General features: G+C 41.0%; 1 protein-coding gene across 2 annotated transcripts in view; it reads left to right on the forward strand.

Annotated features, from left to right (window-relative positions):
- Positions 1 to 1361: 1361 nt before the first annotated feature.
- LOC146550034 (low-density lipoprotein receptor-related protein 1-like) overlaps positions 1362 to 12183 on the forward strand; it is a 79352-nt gene continuing 68530 nt past the window's right edge. Inside the window, exon 1 of one of the 2 annotated variants that reach the window (XM_085259139.1) lies at positions 1362 to 1934. In XM_085259139.1, coding sequence (XP_085115265.1) covers positions 1862 to 1934 — 73 coding nt within the window. In that variant the 5' untranslated portion in view covers positions 1362 to 1861. The remainder of the gene's footprint in view (positions 1935 to 12183) is intronic. The other variant, XM_085259140.1, reaches the window with a different exon arrangement.

The raw sequence follows: 12183 nt of genomic DNA on the forward strand, positions 1-12183 counted from the left end.
AACAGACATCCAGAATTTTCAAGCATGTTTTTCACAGATTCTCTGCATACTTGACATTCTCTCGTGTGATTCGGGCTTTGGGTAAACATCTGTAAGCTGAACACCCCTGAAAAGAAATTCCTATTCTTAACACTGGTGGCAGCAAAATGACCGTCAGTTTGGGCAGCGAAATGCACAGCTGTTGTTTTTAGTACCCATGACTGACTGAGTGGGAGACATCCACTGCATTACCCACCATACACTTAGAGAAAGAGTCATTTATGAGCATTTTTCGCATTCAGAGGCATTTTATTCTCTTTTTAAACAAGCGGTTCTTTAATCGGACATTTCTCAGATGTTCTATCAGGTAAAATTTACCAACCATTGCAATAAACTGCTGGACTCTATTTTGCTTTGTTAGTGAACTGAGTTAGTCTGCATGCCTCTCTCGAAATCTAAGTTTCTAGTGCCCCCTGTAGGTTTGGATGGTTAATGAACCTATCCGGTCTTTTCACAAATTGAAATAATTAAAAAGAAAAAAAAAGCTCTGTTTAAAAACAGACAAACAACCCAAAGAACAAAAACAACAAAAAAAAACCAGTCTGTATGTTTTTGGAAATGCGTTTAGTCTCATTGCTCTTTGAGTAAAATGGTGATATATATATCTACATATAAGTTTTTAAATGCAATTTAATTGTTAACTTTGGTAAAACATATCACATACACATATAAATACTGAACCCCCCCCCCCCCCCACACACACACACACACACACACGTATTTCATAACAATCGCATCGAGTTGTCATTTTTACGTGCCACCAGGGGGCATGATTTAGTAACGAAACCAGAGGTTGACGTCTCCCCCACCCCCTCAGGCTACACGATTTATTGCACTCAGACTTCACGCCTTTGACGTGTAACCTAAATAAAAATGTGATACTGGGATAATGACGAGAAAACCGCGTTTACATTTAAAGGCAAGGTTTTATTTCACTCTTAATTATTTCTTCTACCTGTTTAAAGTTAATTACCTTTAAGTTATTTGGGGAGGGGGGTATACTTTAACCCAGACGTTGCGTTCAGCACGTTTTAAAACAGCTTGCTGTTTTTCTAAAAAACCAAAACAGAACTTACTGCGTTACTCTAACTTTTTGGAGAAAGAAAATTGAGCCAACATGGCTTTATCAGTAGGACAGCTGCAGCTCCACCTCTCTATCCCACCTCCACGGTTGATGAAAAAGCCCATGAAACAGGAGGGAAAAAAAAAAAAAAAAAAAGAGTCGTGTTGGGGCATGCGCAGATGGGTCGTTTCCCTCTTAGTTATCCTTTTTTTTTAGAGGAGTCAGTCGTTACGTCACGGACTCATCCACAGTGCTGGGGCTTGAGAGGCTGACCATCCACTCATGCTGCCACAAGCACAGGGAGACGTTGGCGCTTAGTCGGGAAAAAAGATTTTTACCATTTAATTTTTCTTTTTTTTTTCTTTTCTTTTTTTTAAGTTTAGCACGGAATGAGCTGAACGGAGTCGGCGGCTGCCGAGCTTATTCTATACCAGCGGACGATTCTGGTGGCATGGTGTGGTGAAACAGAGACCCCAGCAAGCACAGGGAGACAGAGGGTACACTGTGCATCATGTTTGGATGCCGATAATCAATTAGAAATATACATGACTGTGCTGCAGCATTGCCTATAGCCTCATCGGGCTGTAGCAAGTCTCCCTTTATTGCAGAAGCCCGTCTCGAAGCGGCCAGCGTGCCGGACAATCTCACCCGGACCACTGAGAGGGTTCGGATGAGGTGGCTGCTTGGTTTTAGAAATCCGGCCAACTTTTTCATCTATTCCTTTCTAACCAGCAGTGCCATCGGGCAGTTCATCAGGAGATGGCGATGAGGTTGTTTTACTTGGGATTTATACTCTGCTTGGAGATCGCATCTCCTAACGGTGCGACCGTAGGTAAGAAAGCCTGTTGTGTTAATCTTGCATTGTGATACTCGAGAAAAGCATGAGCACTTTTTTTCCTCCCGTCTGCAAAGCATCTGCGCACAGGCCTGCGTTCACCAGAGTTGGAGCGAACACCATGAATAGGTTGCCGTGATAATAACACAGTGTGGCTCCTCGGAGGAGGGGGAGATCGATCGTTTTTGGGAAGCCTTTAAACGAGAGAAAGTAGCGCACGGATAAAGCGGTGCTGTGGTTGTTTTTGGCCTAAAATCTGGCTGCGTTTTTTAAAGCAGAGCCCCTGTCTGAGCAGACAGAATGGGCCTCCCTGTAAGGATAGGAGACAGTCAGGTTAGTCATGCTAGAATATGAAGCAGGTAAAAGGCTATCACAACACTGGCACGAGCGACCTATTTTCTCACTGAAGACGGGATTTCTCACTGGCTGTGTCAGAATGCCCAAATCCACCTTGCATTTAATAAAAAAGAGAAATAAAAGATATATATTACATCTTACGGTTTTCCATTCAAACCAAGTCGGCTGGGTTTTTTCTTCAATTCACGAAATCGGTACAGCACGACTTCAGTATCAAACCTGTGCGGAGGCATCGTTTAGGTCAGTTTACATGTTTGTTTTCAGGTACTTGCCACAAACGCAAACAACAGTTGTGTCTGCTTGCTTAATGGCGCGGCTTGCCCCGACGTGTAGCGTTTGGAGATGCCTGGAAATCACAGTGTTTGTGACAGCCAGGTCCTGAGTGATAGTGAAACGAACAAAACGTGCATTTATCCTGTTAAGTCTCAGCTCCCCTACTACTCCCCACATTTTTCCCTGATGGCAATAATGAGCTATCAAATGCGCCAATGCTCTTGTGAGAATGCATTGCAGACCTGTTGAGCTGACAGCTTTCCCTTTTTTCTTAAGTATTTTCAGATTTCTTCTTTCTTTTCATATTATATATTGAAACTACACTCATATAATATAAAACTCATTCACAGGTGGTGCCATCATCCGCCTCTGGCCTGTTTATTTCTCTAGCGTAAGCTTACTTGAGTGCCCGAGAGTGAAGTAAGGCATTAACATCTGTTAATGCTACAGAGGTCCGCTCATTGTTTGGAGTTCTTATATAAGTTTCATCAGATTTTTTTGAGGGAGGCTGTCCAGAGGGAAAGGCATAGCTGAGGTTACAGGAGGGGGCAAGCTCCTCTTCCCCCTCCTCCATCACTATGTAACATCTGGACACAGAGAGGAGACCATTAATCCAACTTAAATGTGACTAAGGAGGAGGGGTGTTGTTGCTGAAGAGCTGGGAGGGTGTAGCAAAAAAAAAAAAAAAAAAGGGAAAAAGAAAAAAACTTCACCAAGAGTCACATAACAATGAAAAATGTGATAGTCTGAAGTTAGCACAAAAGTTACATCACAGGGAATCAGGGATGGAAACCATGGAGCTATATGTGTCTTATGTCATTATTAGCAGTTGATTTAGCTGAGGAACTGTGTTGGGCCAAGGGGAGGGGGGGAGCCCTAAGGCAAAGTTTTCAATCCTTTTTCTTATAGTGAGTGGGGAAACATGAACAATTAATCATCTGGACAGATCCCTTTGTTACTGATCTTCTAATGAATCCACGAGTTTGTTGGAGAGTGTGAGGAGATACAGGCGGAATTTGAATTGATGCGTGCTCCAACTGTGTGATCGCTATGGCTGTAACAAATGGATATTTTCCTTAGTGATCTGGCATTTAAAAAAAGAAGAAGAAGAAGAAGTCTCTTACACAATTTATAGAGCCCAGAATGTCCCATTCAAATGGCTTGTTTAGTCCATGTCTCAGGCCTAAACCCCATTGCTGTTTCAGTCAGAGCAAACAAGCAAAAAAAAGCAGCAAATTCTAACATTTGAGAAGATGGAACGTCATACGCTTTGTGTTTTGTGTAAAAGAAAGTTGAGATGTGAGAAGAAGAAGAAGAAAATTGAAGCTCCAGGTTTTTAATCGATGGTTTTCTTGGGCTGTTTATCAGTGTGGTTTTTAAAAAATCTAAAATAAGCCAGCTAAAGTTGCCAAATCGTGTTAAGAATTTTTAACAATCTTCTGACCTTTTAATAGTCTAAGTGATGAATCAGGAATATATGTGGCAAACCTAACTGATTAATTGGGAGAGAATTGGCTAATCATGTCAGCTGTAATTGACATTACAGTAAATGTAGTTTAGAATTAAACAGGATATTACTTCATTATCTGATTCCTTTTTTTAAGGGTTTTTATGTTTCAAAATAACAGATTTCATCATGCTAAATGATACAACGTTAAATAAAACCTTAGATATTTTGAACCAATTATAGAGTATCCTTACAGCAACACTCCTGTGAGGCCAAAGATATTGAGAAATGTTTAAATGTGGGTCAGAGGCAGAAGGGGTTGAATTCCTGAGGAGTCTAGAGTGAGTTTGCCTGACCCTCGTAACGAGACCTTTTCCTCTGAGCTGTCACTGGAAACATCTGCTGGAAAAATTTGGCGTCCTTCGTACAAATTCAACAGATAATAGAACTTGGATTGCTCTCTTCAGCTCCTTTGAGTGGAGGTCACTGGGGATGGGTTTTGTAACTTTGTACACCTGAGAATGACTGTTGACTGCAAACCCATCTGCTGTAGATATCCCCCAGAAAGATTTCCTGCCATTCAGAGTCTTGTCAAAGAGAATAAAAAAAAAAAAGAAAAGTAAAAAGTAGGAGTAAAATAAAGCCAGATGTCCAGACTGTATACATTCTTTGATTTCTATGTGAAATTTAATGTAAAGCTTATGTGCAGGAGGTTTTGCATTCTTGTTCTTCTGGTTTGAGCAACAAATATTTGCGAAATGATGATAGCTGAAAGCGGTGTTCCTGATTGTTGTCGGTGTGAAGATCCACTTTTATCCTCCCACTTCCTGCGCTGCATCACAGTCAACTGTGACTGGAAGGTAAAATGAGATTAACACAACTGTCTTCACTGTTATTGGCCACATATCGAAGGAGTCAGACCACAGTGTTTGTTGACTTTGAATAGCAGGGATGTGCTGTAATTGGTGTTTTCTACAAGTTACATCACTGTTTATTCTGTTCGGCTTCTAAAACCACAAAAAGAACCGGATTGGCTTTTTTAGCCAAATAGGAAGTGTGGGTTTGTGGTAATTAAGATCTGTAAGATATACTGGTTTTTTTGCTTTGTTTTGTTTTGGGGTTTTTTGCAACAATTGACTCAGACAACGTGTTTTAATTTGCTTTCGGTTCCCGTCCAGTGTTACTATGATAACTCTTAGAAATGTCATATTTTTTAAAGCTGCAGAACATGAACAAAACTGCAAAAGATTAAAACTTTGGTTTACATCTGGCACAGCTGTGAGACTACTGATCCTACAAGCTGAACACCTAGCTTGTCAGCTTTTGTTTTTTTGTTTTTTTTAGAGACTTCCGATTTGTGTGTCAGTATTGTTGGCATGCACGCTAAGACGTTGGCAGCGTTACTGTCTTTGCGCTTGACTAGAGATCCGATCGATCGCAGAGACACTCGGCTGCTTTCACACCTGGGAAGAGGAGCGGATCTTTATACATGAAGATAGCGTCCCAATTTCATGGCTTGCTGCAATTTATTAAACTTGTTTACTTTAGTCTCAGTGGTTTTTTCCACTGGAAGGTGTTGAGATGGCAAAGGCACATCTACTGCTAGTTCCATAGTATGGTGTTTTAATAATAATAATAATAATAATAATGGATACTTTATTGATCCCCATGGGGAAATTACTTGTTTTTCTCTGCATTTGACCCATTCACTCAGTGAAGCAGTGGGCAGCCCACTAAGCAGGCGCCCGGGGAGCAGTGTGTAGGGATGGTACCTTGCTCAGGGGTACCTCAGGGTAGCCGTTAAGTGGATTCGAACCGCCGACCTTCCGATCATGGGGCGCCCACTTTACCTACTGAGCTATCCCTGCCATTACACATTGATCTTACAAGAGTTCCCGGTTCAATGCCAAAAAGTGTCACAAATCCCTTTAGGATTGCATCAGGAAGGGCAAAAGTACAAGCACTTCTCATGATGTTGTAGGAAAAAATAATTAGCGGTGGTCTTGCTGAACTCTTGTGTAACTCTTTTAACCTGTTGCAGTTTATTCAGAGAATACTTCGACGACTGAACGCTAAGTGTAGTATTTGACTTTAACTGTTTTTGCAGCGATCCATAGCTTTTTATGACAAGTTAAAAAAATTAAAAAGCTGTGTCCTCCTGTCATTCTGAAGGAAATTTATAATTGAAACTTTTATTTACAAGAGACAACTGTTCATTAGCTTTAACTAATCGATGCTGGTGCTGAGGTACCAGCTGTGTTTTAACATCTTGAGAACATTTTGTGAAAACACACAAAAAAAGTTGGGATTTCACAGCCCGGATTGATGATTTCACCACTAACAAAGAGGTCATCTGTTGAGATGTGAAGTGGATGACAACTCATTTGTGTATTGTTTGTGACTCATTCCAGGCATTTATTGAGCCAGTAACATCCCCCCTCCTGCCTCCTTTAGTCTAATGAGGGATTCATAGCAATCCAGTCACATTAAATCAAAGAAACAATCATCTTCCAACTCATGTCAGCCCTCTTGTTTGTGGCCATAGTGAATTGGTTCCTTATTCCTACCTTTCAGGATTTGCAAGCATCTGACTTGCAGCGAATGCCTCGATTTATGTGGTCCAGCATTAATTTCTAGCTCGCAGATTCTGTTTTCATAACTGCTGAATCTGGGTTGACTTTTCCTCTGTGGCTTCACGGAGCCGTGTTCTGCAGAGACTACAGGGTTTAGAAGAGCTTTCGTTCGGCAGACTCTGAGCCTACTTACATTTTCTTTTATATCCATCAATCAAATTAAGTCAATGCATGTCTTCTACTGCATTGCATTTTACTGCGCAGGCTTTTGAAAACCTGCAGAGCCTCATCGGGTTACATGTGAGGTCAAAGCTGTAGACTTTTGTTGTGCAGTGGCACAACAACAAGCCTCTTAGGCGCTAGAGAGAGGCTAACTCTGACTCAGGCTTCTGCTGTTCGTGCATGTTTAGCCTCAGTGAAATGCCTGGTGTGGTTTAGATTTTGAATAGCCAGTGGATACAAATTCACTGTGAGCTAGTTTAAGTGCTTCAGCACAAAGCCAAGTTGTTGCTGCTTCAGTGGCCTGTGAAGGGCCTTAGGTCAGATTGTGTTTATCACCGTTGTGTTGTTCTGTTCTATACATATGAGGCTGTACTTTATTTTCCACCCTCTTCTCACTGAAAGTGCACTGATTTTGGTTAGAAGAAAATGCTCTCTTCCATCTGAATAATTAATGGAATACAAAAAACATTGGCTACTTGATTTTCATGCAGGGATTCTTGCTTTGACTTTCTGCTAAACGAAGCACAGAAAACTCGCTTTAAATGTGACCTCAAGGCTCTAATTACAGCCTGTAGTTGGGTTGTGTGTGTTTTGGAGGTTTTTGTTGTTGTGTGTTTTTTTTCTCTCTAAGCTGCTCTGAAAGGTTTGTGCGCCACATAGAAGGAGCGGGAAGGGCCGAAGTGATGGGTGATGAGGAACAGCCCTGGTTTCATTCCCACTTTCTCATGTCACTGTCATCACACCTAGTAGCCCAACTGAGACCCAGAGGCCCATTTATTTTTTCACAATAAAATCCATGCTCTATTGCTCAGCCTCAAAATATTCCACAAGGGCATTGATCGGGTTGAACTCTGGGATGTGCTCAGTTTTAGATGCATGCTTGTGAAACAAAAGGGCCTTTTAATATATCAAGCTGTTTGTTTTTTGTGCCTATATAGGACAGTCCGTATAGCGGTGATATACTGTTTTAACTATGCCGAGCTTCTGGTACACAGCAGTCAAACTGAACTTTTTTAACCCTTTGCTAACAGGCTAGCAAAGAGAAACAACCAGTTTTTCTCTGGAATTCAAAATGAAAACTGTAAGGCTCCTTTAAAGTCTAGCTGTTCATCTGTAACTGATTGTCTTTTTGAGGCAAAGCTATACATATGAAACCAATTAGAAGGTGCTGGAATGTGCTACATGGATCTGGAGTTGATCTGTACAGCACGGATGGCCATATTGAGTCAGACAGATTGGGAGGGACGAAATTGGGTCAGTGTGGTGCCCCAGCTGGTGATAGTGTCTGGAGGCCTCCATCACTTGGCAGCTGAATTGGTGCCACAGCACCATTTACTCACCACTACATCCTGTTCCACCCAGCAAACTTTCTCTCAACCTTAAAGTTTTTGGATTGGATAAAAACAAAGCAACACGTATATTTCATCTTTATAAAAAGCAAAACAAAAAAGGAGTGAAAATACTATATTCTTGTAAGGCACTCGGGAGGGATGTTTCTAGAAGAGCCAGGCTCTGTATACATTCAGGTATTTGCTCATTCGCTCGTATCTAATGCTTTTTCCTATGTACAGTGCTTGGGGGCAAGTCAGTGTGTCCTGTTTAGACAGTGCAGAGCTTTAGCTGCTCAGCATAAGGAAGTACAGTGTGGCCTCATACAAGTGATGGTATGCTAGAAGTCAAACCCAGTCAGCCAAATGGAGCCTGAGCATCCACATAGGAGGAAGTAGCTCAGTGATTTAGAGCATTTTGTGGGTGTCAACACAGCATTTGTTCAAAAACCTTTAGTGACAACAGTGTGGAGGATTTTGTGTCAGACAGTCATGCTTAGTCCTTTGGTCTTTCCTCACAGCACCAAGGAAGGAAGGTGCAGTTAAATTATATCAATGAAGAAAAATGAAATTTGTGGTATTTGCTCAGTTGCACAGTTAGTTTTCATTGACTATTAACCAGAAGAAAACTCTTGAATGTTGTTGTTTGTTTGTTTTTTATTGGTAAGTAAAATTGCATAGCACACAACATCACAAATATCAAGGTAGAATTGGTCTCTAATTTCTAATATTTCAACCAAGATCTTCATTTAGTGTCCGTACAGTTCTCCTTCACCGCCTAAGAGGTTTAAATTGTTGTTTGTTTGTTTTTTTAAAGAAAAAAAAAAACTAATCCTGTTTCTATTGGATGCATATTAAAGACACTTTGGTAGCATATTGGCCTTCACTTCTAGCCTTATGTTCACATGGAAAGCTTTTAATATCTTTCTTTCTACAAAGATTTCTTCAGTAAAATACATCGTCAGTGCAACAGAACTGAACTATAATTAAATAATAGACTTTGTTTATGTGGAAGGTTTTTTTTTCTTCTTTTTTTAAAAATGCTTTAAATAACAGCCGATAAATATTTTTGCACACAATGTAATTTGTCTGCAGAAGCTTGTTTTCCTGTAGAGTTTCCAAAGTTGCAAAAACTGAGCAATGGTATGAAGTTCTAAACTCTTGAGGATTTCACGTTAGGCTCTGAAGGTTATTTTTCTCATGTTTCTCTCTAATTAGACGAGTTTTTGCTTCAGCAGATACCCACAGGATGTTTTTTTTTCTCAAATTATCTTTAGCGTGGAAGGATGTGGTTGTCATACCTGATCTTTTTTAAAGTTGTGAAAAACAGAAGGAGTTGTTGTTGTCGTTTCTTTCTAAAATGTGATATTCCTCTTGTTTTGTGGTTGCAATATATTCGATGCTGTTGAATTTTCTAGTATTTAGTCACAGAGGTTTTATGAAGTTGCTGTTAAGCTCTGCCAGGAAAAGCTTTAGTTGGAATGGCATTATCGGGAGGGAACTCTGTTGAACACCAGCCTTGTACAAGCTCATGAAAGTAGAGTATATTCATTGATTCAGGAGCCTAAATAAAAGGTGTACACATGACTTTTTTTCATGTGAGTACTAGTACTTTAACAGCCCAGTTTAATTTGGACCCTCACCTACCCACCCATCCCCAAAACTGGCATTAGCTGTGGAAAAAAACAATGACTTTGAAGCCTGAATTAACAATTCACATCTCTGTTTGAGATATTTCAGTGGGCTTTGAAAAAGCACTGCTGAAGGGGAGGGTTGCCAGTCTTCCTCTCCTTCTCCAACCCCTCCTCAGCCACAACCTCCAATTAGACTCGGAGGTTCTCCCCTCTGCGGTCATTTCATGCTGGTGTGTAAAGGGATGATAAAATTAGATCCCACAGAATTTTATTTCCAGTTTCATGTCAACTCACAGGCAATAACTGGATCAGCTTAGCTGCTTCACACAGCATCTAAACTTAGAGGAGGTTTCAATACTTCAATTCATTTCAGCTCAGCTCAACCAGTGACGCTATTTTTGGGGTGTTGGCTCTCTAGATAGAGTAAATCAAGACATATGAGCACAGGCTAATGTGTGTTTTTCGCCATCCAGAATGCATCGGGGCATCAGTAGGCTGAAAGAAAGCAAAAGTAACAGGCTGGCCTCAGGCCATGGCTAGCTTCCATCTCTCATGGTCTCTGTCCATTCTTATACTGCTTCCCTTTCTCACTCTTACAGTATCTCAGATTTAGCCTCCTATCGGAGCCTTGTGACATTTAACAGATTCTGGAGTATGATGTCTTAAAGCTACATTTAAGTCTTCTTCTTCTGCACCACTTGAAACTGTTTTTAAGCTTTCCTCCAGCCTTTGTTTAAGAAGAGAGAAGAGAAAAAAACTCAAGGCTGTAGCTCTGCATTTTAAAATCTAGCACTCTCTCTTTATCTCCTTGAGTATCAAGGTGTTGCTGTATAATGGGAGTGCTGCAGTTTGATCCCTGCAGCCCTTTAGATTCTTATTGTAGTACAAAAACATGACACTCAGAAGTCTTATTGCTTTACTTAAACATACATTGTCCGATGGAGAGAAAGAAAAGTCCAGTTCCAAAGCCTTTAGTCTGACAGTCAAAAGAGACGTGATTGCAATGATACACTAGCTCCGCGCTCTCTTGTGATTTCAGTCACATCCTTGCCCGCTTGCGGTACACCCCTCCACCACTCACCCCAAACACCTCCCTGCCTGCCAAGTACATAGGGAGGCAAGTCATCCAGGGTGAGCGAGGGCTCAGTCACTGCAGAGAATCACAATGAGACTGTTGGTGCTGTCCTTCCCAGAGCATTGCTGCACAACAGTACAGTAACAACAACCATTGTAGTCTCTCTCTTTTTTTTTGACCACTCGCATAAAAGAAAGCAATTGCTTTGTGCTTTTCTAGCTGCCCATTTTCACTCTTCTGTATGCTGAGAGGAAATGTTTGCACAATTTCAGCTTTCTCAAGGTTAACTAATATATTTAAGAATAATGATGAAAACTGAGTTTAGTACTATAAGCTTAAATGAGCTAAATTACAAAAACTAAACCCTGGTGGGGACTTGTGCTGTTACTAGTAGCAGGGGTGTCTGAAATTAGGAAGCCTTAGGTGCCCCCACCCCCTTCTGTCTGTCTTTGGTTAGGTTACCTATGCTGTACTGTTCACTGCCAGGTGAAGAGAATCCCACTGATAGTGTGTGATATATTTAACCTAAATGTTTTTGTTTAGTACAAAATAAAAAAAAAACCCTTTCCCGCACTCCGAGCAAAGTTATTATTTTTCTCTTTTAAGTTGGGGAAGAGCGAGGACCAAATATAATATCAAAATTGTTCCTGAGGCTTGATGCCACTAAAATATGTTTTCAAGCCTCTTGCTGTAGGTAGAGCTCTGTGTGACATGGGTTTTTGTAAATTCAAACATGTCAGCACTGTCAGACTGCTGATGTGTCAGGAGCATTGCTGTGGTGTGGCTAGCCTGTGTGGTACGCCTCAGCAATCTCTGCTGACTTGCTGCCCAGGACTACCGTGTTCTGCAGTTTCCCATGGGTCAGGCAGCGACCCAGGGGACCCATGTGTCGTGGCCCAGTTGTGCTTGAGCCACGACACATGAAAGAGCCTGTATAGTGAGAATTTAAAACAAAACAAAACACAGCTTCAATAGTAATTTAAAAATAGTAGCATGCTGTTTCCTCTATTGCGGAAGAAAAGGGAGAAACAGCAAACAAACACAGAAACGTTGTTGGTTGTGGAGCTTTTTTTCTGAATGCCTTTTCTTTTCTTTTCTTTTTAAACTTTGAACACAAAAAGCACAGTTGTAACTTTTTCATGTTGCTTTGCCCGGCTGAGTTAGGATCTATGCGGTTTGAATTTGGAAATTAGAGTCTGTATGGAGGAGAGTGTGTTTTTTTTCTGCTTTTATCCATTATAAAAATAAAGTTAGTCTGAGCTCCTTCAGTGACAGGCTGCTGCATCCTAGATGCATGAAGGAGCGTTTCCGCAGGTCCTTCCTCCCTGCAGCTGTCA

This window comes from Mchenga conophoros, linkage group LG20 (genome assembly GCF_057382185.1).
Source record: "Mchenga conophoros isolate Kocher_MC1m ecotype Shallow Benthic linkage group LG20, M_conophoros_male_GT1.1, whole genome shotgun sequence".
NCBI classification, from domain to species: domain Eukaryota; kingdom Metazoa; phylum Chordata; class Actinopteri; order Cichliformes; family Cichlidae; genus Mchenga; species Mchenga conophoros.